A 16654-nucleotide genomic window follows, 5' to 3' on the forward strand; every position below is an offset into this window, starting at 1 on the left:
TGGGAGGTGAGTTCCCTTGCAATGATGACTGGAAACTTCTGCTCGTCCTCAAGGTACGCATACTTGAGGTGTGGAGGGAGGGGTTTTAATTCTAATTTCTGCTCGTGGTTAGGCTCTGGATTATCTGGAGCTGGTGATAATGGCAAAGTGCCCTCATTGTCCTCTGAAAGTGTCCCCACACTTGGACCTTGTCCTATGTACTTCTCTTCTAATTCCTCCTGGTGAACTTCAGCTACAGTTTCATCAATAATATCGCACTGAAAGATAGAATGATCTTCCAGAGGATGTCTCATTGCTTCATTTAAGCTGAACTTCACTGCTCTGCCATCTATCTCAAAGGAATAAGTTCCTGAGAATGCATCCAGCTTGAACTTTGAAGTCTTCAGGAATGGTCTTCCAAGCAGGATTGATGATGGCCTTCCTGAGTCATTAGGGGGCATTTCCAGGATATAGAAGTCAATGGGAAATGTGAGTCCCTTAATGCTCATTAATACATCTTCAGCAACTCCAACCACTGTAATAATGCTTTTATCTGCTAACACAAAATGAGCTACCGACCTTTTTAAGGGAGGGAGCCTCAAAGTATCATATATAGACAAAGGCATTATACTAACACACACTCTTAAATCACACATGCAGTCAGAAAATATCACACCACCAATAGTACAATTAACCATACATGGACTTGGATCACTACACTTTTCAGGTATACCTCCCATTAAAGCAGATATAGAACTACCTAAAGGAATAGTTTCTAATTCATTAATTTTGTCTTTATGTATGCATAAATCTTTTAGAAGCTTTGCATATTTAGGTACTTGTTGAATAACATCAAAAAGACGAACAGTTACCTCAACCTTTTTGAATATTTCTACCATTTTGGGATCAAGTTCCATCTGCTTCCTGGGCTTCCTAGCAATTTGTGGAAATGGAATAGGAAGGATGTTTTTTACAGCATCTGCATCCTTTGGTGCTTTCTTCTGTGGTTGAGCTTCTTCTTCTTCAATCATGTCTTGTATGTCCTCTTCTTCTTCAGCATCCTCTACTTCTACCACCTTTTCAGATGAGGCGTGTTTTGATGGGATTGGTTCCTCCTGATTCCTCTCTTGCAGTGTGGTTCCGGACCTTAGGGTGATGGCATTGATGCCACCCTTTGGATTGGACAATGGTTGAGAGGGGATTCTATTGGGGCTCAAAGGCTGGTTGTTGGAGTTATTTAGTGATCCAATCTGTGAGATAAGAGCTTGCAAGGTAGAGTTCAGACCATTTAGAGTAGAAGTAAGGTTGTTTTCCATGGCCTGCTGTCTCCGATCAATAGATTGTAGTAACTCATCATTAGAAGATGAAGAGGGATAAGTGATCTGAGAGGTCTGCTGTTGGTTGTGCTGTGGTCCTTGGGATTGCCTCAGGTGAGGTGCTCTGTAAGGCTGATTCTGGTTCTGCTGCCTGTTGTTGTTATTATTCCACCTCTGATTTCCCTAATTGTCTCTGCCTCCTCTGTTATTGTTGTCCCTCCAACCCTGGTTAGAATTATCTCTCCAACCTTGGTTGGAATTGTCTTGCCATCCATGGTTGTAGCTGCCACCTTGATTGTATCCTTGGTTGGGACGGTCATAAAAGTTATGAGTGGCTGCCACAGTGTTGTCTTCCTGCTAGAGCTGTGGACATTCATCAGTATAGTGGCTATAATCAGCACAGATCTCGCACACTTTCTGTGGGACTAACTGTTGGCTTTGCTGCGCTTGTTGTTAATTCAACTGCATCTGCTTCAGTAAGTTGGTCATTTCACATATACTCTGAGTCAGAGCAGTAGTCTCCTTGCTAGAAGATATCTCTGCAACAGCTTTTGACCGGCCTTATTTCTGCTTGTGATTCCTAGTAGATTCAGCCAAGTCGTTGATCAATTGCCATGCCTCATCAGTGGTCTTGTACTTTTTCATAGACCCATTGCTAGCACTTTCCAATGTGGTCTTGTCTTGGGGCCTCATGCCCTGTGTGACGTAGCCGAGCAACACTATCTTGTCAATCATATGGTGGGGGCATGCTTCCATAAGGTTGTTGAAGCGCTCCCAGTATTCGTAGAGAGTCTCGAACTCATCCTGAACAATCATGGAAATGTCTTTCCTCAGTTTATCAGTAACTTCAGCTGGAAAGAATTTTTCCAAAAATTCTCTTCTAAGCGTGTCCCAGTCAAAAACAGTTGCTGCAGGTTGAGTGTAGGACCACTCTCTCGCCTTTCCCTCAAGAGAGAATGGGAAGGCTTTTAATAAAAAAGAAGTTTCATCTGCACCATTACGCCTGACAGTAGAACAGGCTGCTTAGAAATCCTAAGGTGCTTGATAGGCTCTTGAGCAGGTAAGCCATGAAACTTAGGCATCAAGTTGAGCAGTGCGGTCTTTATTTCAAAATTTGTAGCCACTGCTGGGTGATGCACTTGAAACGGTTGCAGTGTGAAATCAGGGGCTCCAGCCTCCTGGATAGTAACTTTCCTAGGTGCTGCCATGTCACCTGCACGTAAATCAACCGAATCAGTAGAACGGGGGCTTGTTTCTTCCTTACGTGACATTTCAGATTCTCCCTCGGGGAGGACTAACCGACGCTGAGCTTACCTTATACGTGAAATAGTTCTTTCGATCTCAGGATCAAATACTGGCAAGCTTGGATCAGGAAGTGAACGCGTCATTTAACGAAAGAAACATGCAGCTCATAGTAGCAAAATAAAATAAAATACAAATAAATAAATTCCAATCAATAACTTGGCACTCTATTGCAACTCCCCGGCAACGGCGCCAAAAATTGATGTGGCAGAAATTGGCGAGTTAAGAAATTATTATAAGAGATACGTTGCAAGTACAGTTCTTAACCAACCGAAAATCTGCTTATCAATTTAGAAGGGGTTGTCACAAAATTAGAATTAAAATACTGGGAGTATGAATCCCAGGTCGTCTCCCAACGAGTTGCAGAAAGGTGTGCTATTTTATTAATCAGATATTTTCTAAAATGGTTTGAATTGATAAATAGGAAATTAAATCGGAGAATTTATGTAATTTAAATAAAAACCTTGACCGGGAGTAGATTAGTTGGAAGCCCTATCCTTGATGGAGTTCTCCCAAGATCAAAATGATAATTGAAGGTTGTTCTGCTTAGTTATCCTTTACTAGGTAGAGGAAAGTCAAGCAAGTTGGAAGGCAATTTCTATTCACAAGTCCTAATCCTCTCCCTTGGGATGGACTAGTGTCAGTGACTAGAGGGCGATCCAACAATAAACACAATTACAATTTTTCTCTTGAGTGTTCCAACTCAAGGTTCTCCTTTCAATCATCTCCCAATAAAGTTATGGAACTACTCGCTCATTATGAATGTAAATTTCACGAAATAAGGAAGAGAAATAAAGAGAGACATGATAAATAATAATAATCAAAGAAACCAATTAAAAATAAAAATAATTCTTGTATTAATAAATTCTAAAAATAATCCAATAGTAACTCTGAATAAATTAAGGACATGGAAGAGTAAGTGACAAGTAAGAAAACAAACTAGAATGACGAAGTCTTGGCGAAGGTAATAACTCTTCTCAATATCCCAATCCAAAAAGCAATGAAAACGAAATCCTAAGAACTATGAATGTGTAGAGAGAAAACCTAGAGGAGGAGTAAAGTTAGATCTCCAACAAAAATTATGCGGAATGAATGTTGTCTTTTTTGTCTCTGCATGTTCCCTGGCTCTAATATGCTTTTCTGGGCCAAAAACTGGGTCAAAACAGGGCCCAAAATCGCCCCCAGCGAATTCTACAGATCGCGCATGTCATGCGATCGCGTCATCCAGGCGTTCGTGTCATCCAGTGTTTTGCCTTGCTACGCGTGCGCGCCGTCCACACATTCGCGTCACTTGTGCAGTTTCCAATCCATGCGTTCACGTCAGGCATGCGAACACGTCACTGCAATTTCCTCCATTTCGCGCGGTCGCGTGAGCCATGCGTCCGCGTCACTTCTCGCTGGTCATCTCCTCAATTTCTTGTGTTCCTTCCATTTTTGCAAGCTTCCTTTCCAATCTCCAAGTCATTCATGCCCTATAAAGCCTAAAACACTTAACATACAGATCACGGCATCGAATGGAATAAAGGAGAATTAAAATACATAATTAAAAGTCTCTAGGAAGCAAGTTTTCAATCATGGAGTAATTTTGGGAAGGAATTGTAAACACATGCTAAATTAATGAATAAGTGGGTAAAGATTCGATAAAACCACACAATTAAACACAATATAAACCATAAAATAATGGTTTATCAATGTCTCTAAGTTTTTCCACCTTCGGTTGGTGGATGCGGGGGCTTGGGTTGTTCTCCTCCTCCTCCCCTCGCTCCTTGCCTTCATGTCTCATCCTCAAAAAGAAGAGAAAAGTATAGTTAGAATCATGGGGCAAGTAGCACAATAGGGTAACGGAGAGAGTAAATAAGCATCTAATTGAGGAAGTTTGTATAGTGGTATGGAATACACACAACGGCCGGCTAATGTAGCATCCACACAATGAAAAAGTAAGCATGAGTTCCTCAACTAAATGGCCTAAGAAGCAAGCAATAAATGAGCATCAATCAAACACAAGCAAACTTAGGCGATTGCAACAAGAGTGAATTGAATTAAGAATATTGGATATTGAAAGTGTGCAAGTGAAAGAGCAAAAGTGATGTAAATTTGCACAACAAACAATAACCAATACAATGATGAAAAGAAAATTACTTATTCATCCTTAGGAAAAATCAAATAATCACATGGTTAAGGTGTTTGTTACAAAAAGTGACAAGTCTTGATAGAATTAAGCCAAGTCAACTCAAACAAATGCAAAGTATTAACAAGAAACAAGGGCCTTGTGATGTGATTATATTGACTTAAAAACCATGATGAACAAGCAATTCAATTTAATTCACTAAATTGAAGGTGCACAATTCAAGATGCCAAACAAGGATAAAGTTTAATGCATATGGTAGCTACAACATATGAATCAAACTCACAATTCAATTAGGCAATTAAACAAAGAGTTAATGTTCAGTGCACATATTTATCAAACTTGAAACCAAATTCAAGCAAGAGGCAACCCAATCAATCATCAAGCAAACACTTGCAACTTATTCAATTAACAAACATCTAAACAAAATATAATATAATTACCAAAATAAAAAAAATAAAATGCAAACAAAACAAGTAGAGCAAGTAGAGAAGAAGGCAAAAGCAAGAGAAGAGAGGGGTGGAAGAAAGAAGAAGAGAAGAAGTAGAGAGAAGAGAAGAAAAGAATGTAGAGGTGAGAAAATAGGGGCGTGCGTACGCACATTAGGGAGAACAGGGGAGGTGTGCGAGCGCACACCATATGCGAGCGCTCCTGGCAGAAGAGGAACCAAGACGTGTGCATGCGCACGCACAGAAGGATTTTTTTTTAGGGACATGGAAAGGATCACGTGTGCGCGTGCACACAGGTCCGTGCGCGCTCACAGAGCATAAGGGGCAGGGTTCCCACGCACAGGCTGTGCTAACGCTCCCACCAGAGTGGTTGCAAGTTGGCATGCGGACGCATAAGCCTGTACGCACGAGTAGGTGCACACGCACAGGTCGCAGAAAGTAGGGGAATGCGTGCGCACAAAGCGTGCTGGTACTGCGAACAGTGGGCATAGAGGCTTGTGTGCGTACGCACAGGTGGGTGCGTACACACAGGAAGTGAAAAATTGTTGTTGTGTGCGTACGCACAAGGGTGTGCGCACGCACATGCCCTGTTTTTCCCAAAAAAATTTCTTCAAAATTCTAAGGTACCAAGCCTTAGTTCAATCAAAACCAAACACCAAAACATGCAAGAACCCATAAATCCATGATCCAAACCAAAATTAACCTACAAATCTCAAAATTAAACTAATTCTAAGCTAACCAACCAAACAAATATGCAATAAACCAAAATATATACAAAAAGAGAAGAGTAGGAACAATGTTACCAAGCACTTTTATTTAATATCTTTAAGTTAGACAATTGGGAGATCCCTTGCTATGGTGGCTTGTGCTTGACTTTTCCCACCAATGCTAGAATTTGCAATGTGCTCCGGGATCCCAATCCTAACCATCAACAAAAATAATCAAAAAGTAAGCTATTTTCATATTAACATATTTACAATAGCCACTAACTTTACACCATTGCAACTCACCGGCAACGGCGCCAAATTTGATAGTGAACATAACCGTCAGCTAGGAATTTATTCTCAAAATAAGATTGGCATTGTAAGTATAGTTCCAAGCCAACAAGTAATGCCAAATCAAATATTCCAATTCAAAATAAAATATAACCGAGAGTAATCAAACCTCGGGTCGTCTTCCCTAGGAATTGCAATTAAGTGTACAATTATTAGCTATGAGAGAGCATGGGAATTGGGAAATGAAAGTAAGAGAGCAAGGGAATGTAAATAGCAAGGAAGCAAATAAACATGCAAGGAATGTAAATGGCAATTCTTGGTAAGAAGTGGGTAATCTAGGTTTTCTATCCTAGTTGTGGACCACAAACATGGGAATTGTGTATAATCAATCCAAACTAGTGAATCCTCGTTGAGAATTAGTTAAAAGGGTGTAATTGATCTCAATCCATAAGTCCTAGTCAACTCACTAATTACTTAGTGAAAGACTAGCGTCAATGGAAACCAAACCAATTAACTATTCTCACACAATGCGGAATGGACATCAACAACTCAATTCCACCCAACATCCAATTTCTCAACCAACAGTGTGAAAACTAAACATGCAAGAAATTAACATCAAAGCAATAAAAGTCAAAGCAATTAAATGCAAGGAAAGGAAACTTCAAATGCAAGAAAACATCTTGGCAAGTAATTGAGAGCTAAGGCTACCTATCCTAGTCATTAACCACAAACATATGATGATTATGAAGAGTTAATCCTACTTAGTCAACCTTACATCGAAGATAAGTCAAATAGGCATAGTTAATTTCAATCCCTAAGTCCGATGTCAACACTAGGGGTCACATAGAGTCAAGAAAAACCAAATTAACTAACTACTCTAATATATCAAACAAGAATGGACATCAATGACTCAAGGGACACCAAATTCAACAATTCCAAGCCAAGAGTGTAGAAAAACTAAGTAAAGACTAAGCCAAGCATTTTATCAAACACTTGGTGTGCATGAAAATAAAATAATATTAAATTGTATTAAAATAAATTCTAATACTACCAAAGCAAGAAAATGACAATAACAACTAAAGAAAGCAATAAATGACATGGAAACATAAATTTGCATTAATTGGAATTAAAATAACAAAAGAGTGCTCATAACATAAAAAGTAACAAAATGAGAAATTAACAAAAGAAATGAAGAAGATAAAGACAAGAAAGCATAGAAACATAAATGAAACTACCTTAAAACAAGAATTAAATACTGAAATTAAAAGAAATTAAACTAAGAAAACCCTAATTCTAGAGAGAGGGGGGAGCTTCTCTCTCTAGAAACTAAGAGAAAACATAATAAAAACTAAACCTAGTTGCCTCCCATTCATTCCTCTTCACTTTGGCCTTTAATAGCTTCAGAAAATGAGTTGGATTGGGTTTTGGAGGCCCAGAATTCGCCCCCAGCGATTTGCATTAATGAGCTCACATGCAGGGAACTGTGTGGACGCATAGATGTGTGCGTCCGCACACATGCTGAATTCTGACTTGTGCGTACGCACAAGTACCTGTGTGTACGCACAAGTACCTGTGTGTACGTACACATAGACTTATGTACACTATAGCAAATTGCATATCATTTTGAAGCTCCGGACGTTAGCTTTCCAGTGCCGCTGAAACCGCCTCATTTGGACCTCTGTAGCTCAAGTTATGACTAATTTAGTACAGAGAGGTTAGGACTGGCAGCTTTCCAAATCTCATTTTCTTCATGATTTCTCCCCTTTTGGATGCTCTTTCTTCACTTCTTCAACCCATACTTGCCTTGGAAACCTAAAATCACTTAACAAATACATCAAGGCACCACATGGGATTAAAGTGAATTAAAATTGACTAAATTAAGCACAAAGAGCATGTTTTCACTCTCAAGCACAATTTAGAAAGAAATCTCAAAAGCATGCTATTTAGATGAATAAATGTGGGTTTATGTGATGAAATCCACTCAAATCAAACCAAAATATATCATAAAATATGGATTCATCACACTTCGCCATGGTACACTGGCCCATCAACCTCTTCTCCCTCTCCTGGAGACGAACCTTCTCCTCTTTCAACTCGGTGACCTCCTCCTTAAGCCTCCTCTCTTCCTCTTTATATAAGAAAATTCTCCCCTCCAGCTCCTCAACCTTTTGGGAAGAACCCAAAGAGCTGAGGGGAGTCTTTTCAAAAATATCAAGCAATTTGGTACACACACCAGTCGCCCGGACACTCCCCTGAACTAAAAAATTAAGATGGTTTTGAACGGAAACATCATCCATATTAATTCGATTATAAGGATAGATGTGGTTCCGAACGAATTTGGGACCATAAAAATTAGATTTCCCAGCAAAAGAAGAGCCAGACTCTGAAGTCTTGCGCTTCTTCTTCTTGAGTTCAGGGGATGGTCGGGGCGGAGGAGAGGGAAGAGAAGAAGCCGAAGAGGAAGATACTATAATGGGACATGAGGAGGTCCCCAAGTTATGAGGAGGAGGAGGAGGAGGAGGAGGAGGAGGAGGCAGAGTACCAGCGGCCCGGCAGTGTCAACTCGGGCCCGAGACCTTTTCTTGGCGTCTTGTACTTTCTGGTAGGAGGAGCTGGAATTGTTCTTCCCCCATCTCTGAAAAGAAAATAGAAAGATAAGTCATCAAGTCGGAGGAAAGCAAAAACCTTCAAATAACAAATCAAAAATAACAAAGTCGGAATCAACAAAATCAAGTCGGAAAGCAACAGTAAAACTACCTATTTGAGTCCGAACAAAATTTGGAGACCCTTGGAGGAATTTCTTTGTATCCAGATAAGGGGCCCTCCCCCAAACTTCTCGGAGGAACCCCACAACAGCCTCTTCGACCTCATCTAAGTCGTCCAAACCATACTTCTCCACAGGAGAAGCCTCCAACCAGTGTAAAGGAAAGCGAGGAGAAGAATTTTCATCCAGAAACGGCTTGAACTTTAAAAAAGAAGTTTTTGAAGTCATGGAAAGATTCATCAAAAAGGGTAAAGACTCTCCGACCTTGGATGACCCGGAAAGATACTTACTGTTGTTTATTATTTTGCCCACTGAAGGGCTTGGTCATATGAAAAAAAAAAAGAAGAAAATCTTCAAAGAAGTCAGAAAATCTAATTCGCAGCTAATAAGTTGATAAATTTTCATGAAACCCCAAGAATTGGGGTGAAGCTGGGTGGGAGCAACTCGATAATACGACAACATGGAGATTTCAAAATCAGAAAATGGCAGAAGAACTCCCAAATGGGTAAACAGACAATCGTACATAAAAAAGAAATGAGGGTCCGCATCAGAAGCCCTCCCAAAACAAACTCGGTCTTCCGGACCGGGGCAATCAGTTCATATTTTGGCTCATCCTCATCAAGAACACAGATTCTATGGTGAGTACGAAGATCGGTAATATAGTCGAAGTCTACTAAGGGGTTCTCCCCAAGAACGGTGACATCCACCCATTATAAAAGGGACTCTAAAGAAGACATCTTTTTCTAAGAGTGACAGAACCTACAAAGAAAAAAGGGAAAGAGTCAAAAACAGGGTCTCTACAGGGCTAAGGTAAGATTCTCAATGAAACAGAAACACTAGGCCTACAGCCAGACTTGCCATGAACACTCCTCTAAAAAAAACATGCAAGCAAAAAAGCATTCATTAATAAAAGAGGAGGAGAGGAAGAACTGACCTTTGTTAGTGAAGAAAGGCAGAGACGACAGCAAGCACTCGAAGAAGGAAGAAGCTTTTCTTTCGAATGAAGAGTGTAAGTGAAAAAGTTTTCAGAAACAAAACAAAGAAAGAGAGGTAAAGTATTTATAAACACGCCAGGGGCATAATGGTAAAATCCAAACGGTCATTAAAGAGATGTACCGTTACCAATGTAACTGCTCCCCACGTGTAAATACGCAAACTCCTAACGGACGCGACGTTTGATTAGACGCGACTGTTGAGAAATTTTAAATCACTTCGGTTTTGAAAAATCACGTCGGTTCCTCATCATGTCGGCTACAAGCCCGAGTTAAAATACTCGAACCCAACTCTTAAAGAAAAGTGATTGTACTCGAGTAGGGGCACTGTTCATACCCTGATCCAAAACTAAGGCTCAGGTCCAAATGAGAGGCCTAACCCAAAGACTGACCCTCACTTAACACCGACCTTTCAAAGAAGTCGGTTCTAACTACGACTTGCTCTAAGGAAGTCGGAAGTGAAGATTAACTGGTAGATAACACTTATTCGAATAAGTAACTGCCCCCAAAATCTTTCACCCACTTCCAGGAGCCATATCTCAACTTCCCTAAGATAAAAGGGCGGTTATCTTCCTTAAAAGGTAGAACTACTTCAACAGTGGTTATTGGTTCACCACTATAAATACACTGACACCCTGCAGGTATTTCTAAGTACCAGTACTCTCTAAACTTGCTTAGACCCTTGCTAACTTAGGCATCAGAGTGTCTTTGCAGGTACCACCCCCCATTCTCTCTTGCACACAAGTCGGAAGGAGGCTCCCAGACGCGAACCTGCTCGAAGACTTCCTCCACTAGACAATTGGGCCAACCCAACGAGTCCAACCCATTAATCTCCGGTTACCCATCGTAACAGTTATTATTTTAATATCATGAGAAAATAAATAAATGTTGAAATCATTTAATTTTTATGTATATACTTTTTTATTATTCAATTAGAATTTGTTATCAAAATTAAAGTATCTTTTTATATGATAATATATTTAAAAGTCAAGGAAAAATTTCAAAAGATAGAAGGAACAATAAAAAAAGAAATCATCAAAATAAATAGTTAATGAAAAAATAAAGAATAGAAAAAACAATTAAAAAAGATTTATTGATCAAAATGGTTGATCTAAAAAAATATAATACACTATTAATGTTTAAAATACAACAATTGAAATTTAAACCAATACAACAATTGAAATTTAAACCCAGGTCATGGGACAAAAAATATTCTAATTAGGCACTAGACTAACAATTCAAATAATATACAGAAGTTAAATGCATCATCATATAACTTTCAAAATTTTGAAGTTAAATGCATCATCATATAATATATAGAAGCTTCAGAATTTTTAGGACTGCCGCCTTCTAAAACCGCCCTGATTGAAAATAACTTTCGTATGTTTATATTTTTGTCGATTTTCCTTTTCGTAACTTTTCTTTTTTGGTGAAGCATTTATACGAATTTTTAAGTAATGGAATTTTGGGCTAAACTGTTTGTTGATGCACTTGTTGTATTATTTGCATGGTTTGCCAAGACAGGGAAATATCTTGCATCATTCATGCATAAAATCGAAATGAATTTCCTACACTGTTATCTAATTCGAGCTTTCAACTGATAAGAATGAAATCGAAATACAAAGGAAACTCGTACCAACAAAGCCTCTCCTCGTATAAGCAGGAAAAAATAAAATAAAATGCATTTTGAGAGTCATTATCCTCATCCTCCTCACTAGATTTTCTTTACAGTTTTTATACAAAGAAGTGAAAAAAGAAAACTGGAATGCTTCTGAAATTTGCAGAATAGGCACAGAAATACAGAATATTGTGCTTATTATATGCCAGTTACACAACATTGTGTTCTTGTGACAACTATTCATAGAGATCTTGTGTGTTATATCATCAAAATTAATTCAACTTGGATGCTAGAAAATAGATCTTTCAAGAATATGACACTAACAAGTAACAACTATGGTAAGGAAGTGACGAGTTCATGATAACAATCCAACAATCCACCACAATAAATCAGCTTTATGGCAAAATACTGTCACAGCAATGCATGCAAGAGTACATCAGCTACTCCCATCATCTATACTTATACTAGTTTTAGTTTACCTGCTTGGTCATCATTTTGACACTTCTAAGAATCTTACTTCTCCTCCAAGACCATAACTCTCAAACACAGGCGAAGGAACCCGAAAATATCTACAATTTGTATCAATCAATCCTCCTCCTAGGTCAAAACGCTAAACAATAGAAAATCAAAAGCACAACACTTAATATAAATGGCTAGGTCAAATGTTATCAACTAAAACATGCAAAAGCTGAAGCAATTGTTCGTACACAGGCAAAGTAGCAGCCGTTAGCTTAATTTCATCAAATTCCTCAAATAAATGGACAGAGCAACCGATGAAACATACAAAGGTGATAGAATCTTCATGAATCAGGAGCCATGCTACATTCCCATAATCCCATTCCACCATATGAGCAAGGTGTGAGAGATAATATATACTGGTACTGCAACATTAACCTTGACATACAAATAGAGACCTCTCCATTTTCGAAAATCATTTCCCCAAATCTAAATACCTTATCAGAAACCAGTTAAACAAGAAATGCAAAACCATCTCTGCAGACTAATGTAAACCTTTCACAAACCTTTCAACTATGGAAACATGTCTATTTTCAATACCAACACACTGAATAGCACAGAGTTAACAGAGACAAAACCATTTAACCAACCGAGATCAAATATGACATCAAAGTGTAAACAAATTCACAAGCCGAGCCGAACAGAGACTCGTGCAATGCAAGGTTTAGGGTCCAACAAACAATTATACATACATTCACCATTAATCCATCCTATTAAAGAATATTATGAACAACAAAACCCAAACTTCCTATCAAAAACATGTCCAATTGTTAACTCATTCATGAAAATTGCAAAGCACAATCAAGAAGACAGGAAAATTGGAAAATGAAGGTACAATTATAAGACACAACTATCTATATTTATGAATGAATTGCAACATGAAGGGTCACAGTTTCCAACTACACAGTCAAAAGAATCTTTACCCCCCTAATTCCAGAATCACACAAAATCCCTAACCGAAAATTCCTCAAACAGGTGCATAGGAACCAGCATTAGCACCGCCACTAAGCATAGGACCGTACGGAGATTCAGTATCATCAGCAACAAGATCTTCAGTCCCTCTCAGCACAGCATGGATGAAAATCACAGCAGCACCAACAAGAAGCGACACGACGAGATTAAACCAGACGTTGGCGATGAGGAGAACAACAAGGGTTAATACAGCGAGTGCCAAAACGACGGCGCGGTCGTCCAAAACGACGAGGTTGAAGAGGTTTAAGGGCTCGTCGCGGGAGAAGTAGAGGAAGTACCAGAGAGCGAGGAGGAAGAGAACGAGGATTAGAGGGAAGGGACGTGAGAGGAGGGAGAGGATGAGTGACAGGAAGAGGAGGATGGTGTAGTTGAAGAGGAAGTAGGCGAGGTTGTGCGACACGCGCGCCGACGCGTCTTGGAGGGAGTGGGGGAGGGAGAGGGCGTAGAGGGAGAGGAATTGGGACCAGGGACGGCGCGTGGAGATCACGCTCTGCCCGGCTTCTTTGAAGTGAGTGAGGAATTCGGATGACATTGTTGAGGGATCTGAGGGGGAAGGCCAAGGGGGTTTCTTGTGTTGGTTTTGGCGGAATTGTGGAAATGGAAAGTGTGTGTGTCAATGGTGTCGATGAAGGCAATGAATGAAGACCAAGTTTCGGAGCTGACCAGTTGGTTAACACCGTGTGAGGGACTGCGTGCAAGTTCGCTTATTGGGATATTTTTGTAAAAATGGGTCTCTGACTTTCTCTTATAAGTTGGGCTTTCATACAATTTCAATAACACAACATAGCTTTCGTCCAATAAAAGTAAAATAGACAATCACCAAAAACAAAAGTAGATACAGGAAGAACCGAAGAAGGGAATCTAGCCTGAAATAGTTCTGGTCAAATGGAGAAGATAAACCTCGAAAAACCTGCAACAACGAGAGGGGGAGACAAAGGCACAACTCGTTGGTAAGGGACATTCATCATCTCATAGCTAAATATTGGGAGATCAAAGTCAAACACACACCCAGACTTGGAAATGCCTGTGTAGATTGCCTTGCAAAAATTAGTATACTATTCTGCTTTTTTTTTTCTTTGGACTGGCAATTCGTTTTTTTTTTTTTTTTTTTTAATTATTAAAACGGAGCCGGAGTCCAGAAAAGAAGAATTATAAAGAAACTAAACGAGGAAGAGCTATCCTATGTTCATTATTTACAAATATCCTAACTATCGTCCTAAGAAGAGTAACTTAAAAATAGAATTCTGGGTCTAGATAACTTTACGCACAAGACAATCGGTGCATTAATTGTTCTCTCTATAAATATTAACAAAAAGAATATTTTAATTTTTTGCTTTCCATCTATTAATATCTCTAATGAGAATATTTGGATAATTTTTGAGGTCTCTGTAATTATTGACGAGGTCTATAGCAATTTTAGAGTCACATTCTACTCTCAATCTTCTTATCCCCATAGTCCAAACTCAGTTTGATCATTGATTCAACCCTTAGAGTTCCACGTTGAAAGCTGAGTACCTTCCTATGTTGTAAGAGAATCCAACAATCCACTCACTATTTTCATTCCTCAAAATTCTTTTACATTCGGCTTTCCTTAGATTTTCTTGCGTAGTACCATTAGTATTGAGAGTGATTCAGTTATTGGGTGGGGCATTCCATTTCACTAACATTTCCTTCATGTTTTTGGAAAGGCTTATCCTCTATCTTCTCTCAAAGGCAAGTCTAGTTTCCTCCACTTTCTTCAAAACTTCTCAACAGGCTTGAGGTGTTCGTTAGTATCTCGCTTCGTGAATTTGACAGTTTCGCTAGCTCCAAACCTTCCAGCAACCAGTAGCAAAAACATGGAGCTACGTTAACTTTTTGTAGCCCTTACCATTTCTAAATTTGGCTCTAATTTGTTGTGGAAGGTTTTGACTAATTTACAATTGCCATGTAATCTAAGACTGAATGAGTGACTGTCCACTCAAGTGCTACCTACTAAAGGGGGCCCATGAAAGGATATTTGTCATATAGAAATTAAGGAGCAATATCTAAGGGATAAAGATGATTACAGGTCTGACTACGAAGATTGGTGATGGACGACAGACTCGGTTTTAGGAGGATATTTGGTTGCATTGTGGTTCCTTGAAAGATCGGTTCCCCAGGTTCTTCTCTGTTTCAAACCAATATGGTTTGGTTATTGGGGATTGTGGGTTTTGGGATGGATTAGAGTGGGTTTGGAACTTCCAATGGGAGGCGAGAGCTTTTTAAGTGGGAGTTAGACCTTTTGAGTCAACTACATGAGGCTTTGAGACCTGTGAGGCTAGCGAATAATAGGGAGGATAGAGTTGTGTGGAAATATGATAGATTTGGTATATTTTCGACTAACTCTTTTGTGGAGGTGCTACAAGAAGGAATGCTATCAGAGGATGTAACCAGTTACAGCTTCACGAAGACCATCTGGAAAGGTTTGGTTCCACCAAGAGTGGAGCTGTTTGCTTGGTTTGTCCTGGTAGGCAGGGTGAATACTAAGGAACGGCTAAGTCGGATCGGGATTATTAGCCAGGATGATAAGAGTTGTGTTTTATGTAATAAGGATGTTGAGCAGGTCCATCACTTGTTTATTGGCTGTGATTTTACTTGGCAGGTGTGGAGTGCATGGATATCTGTGTTTGGCAGGCTCTGGGCTTTTCCGGGGTTAGTGAAGGACCATTTCCTAAGTTGGACAGATGAGTCGCGTAGAAAAGAAGACAGAAAGTGCGATCATTTGGCACATTTAGATGGAGCGAAATAGGAGGATATTTCAGAATAAAAGCAAAGGCGTAGAAGATATCATCACCATGACCATCCTTAGCTGCGACGAGTGGAGAGGTATACTGATAAACCACTATTTTATTATTCATCTTGTGCTCAATTGAGTGTTTTTATCAATTCTTCACCCACTTATTCATATGAATTGCATGATTTTACAATTCCTTCCTTATTCTATGATATATGTGAAAACACGTTTCCTATGCCTTAAAAATATTAATTTTTAATTAACCTTTATTACCATTCGATGCCGTGATCTGTGTGTTGAGTAATTTTAGGCTTTATAGGGCAGGAATGGCTTAGAGGACAGGAAGGAAACACGCAAAAATGGAAGGAACGCACAAATTGGAGTTTTGAAGAAAATGGCAGCGACGCACACGCATGGACGACGCGGACGCGTGCCTAGCGCAAAATGGTAGTGACGCGCACGCATGGACGACACGGACGCGTGCCTAGAGCAGAACACAACCGACCCGTACGCATGACCGACGCGTACGCGTGGAAAGGAAAATCTCCAAATGACGCGCACGCGTGAACCACGCGGATGCATGACAGACGCCACGTACAGGAATCTGCAGAAAACGTCCTCAGCAATTTTTGGGCCCCTTTTTGGCCCAGATCCAAGCCCAGAAACATAGAATAGAGGCTGGAGAATGAGGGAATCAATAGAGACAACATTCATTATTCACAATTTTAGGTTTTAGATGTAGTTCTCTAGAGAGAGAGAGGCTCTCTCCTCTCTCTTAGGTTTTAGAATTAGGATTCCTCTTAGCTTTTGGTTATTTCTTCAATCACAGGTTCAATGTTCTTTAATTTATTTTCTCTTCTACTTTTATTTA

The 16654-nt window shown here is 39.6% G+C and overlaps 1 protein-coding gene across 1 annotated transcript; it reads right to left on the reverse strand.

The window, feature by feature from the left end:
* Window positions 1-12636: 12636 nt before the first annotated feature.
* On the reverse strand, window positions 12637-14292 carry LOC112777358 (PRA1 family protein D). Its single transcript, XM_025821708.3, has one exon. The coding sequence runs from the start codon at window positions 13558-13560 to the stop codon at window positions 13024-13026; it is 537 nt and encodes a 178-aa protein (XP_025677493.1). The 5' UTR covers window positions 13561-14292; the 3' UTR covers window positions 12637-13023.
* Window positions 14293-16654: the final 2362 nt, after the last annotated feature.

The sequence above is a fragment of the Arachis hypogaea genome, chromosome 19 (genome assembly GCF_003086295.3).
Source record: "Arachis hypogaea cultivar Tifrunner chromosome 19, arahy.Tifrunner.gnm2.J5K5, whole genome shotgun sequence".
Classification (NCBI taxonomy): Eukaryota; Viridiplantae; Streptophyta; class Magnoliopsida; order Fabales; family Fabaceae; genus Arachis; species Arachis hypogaea.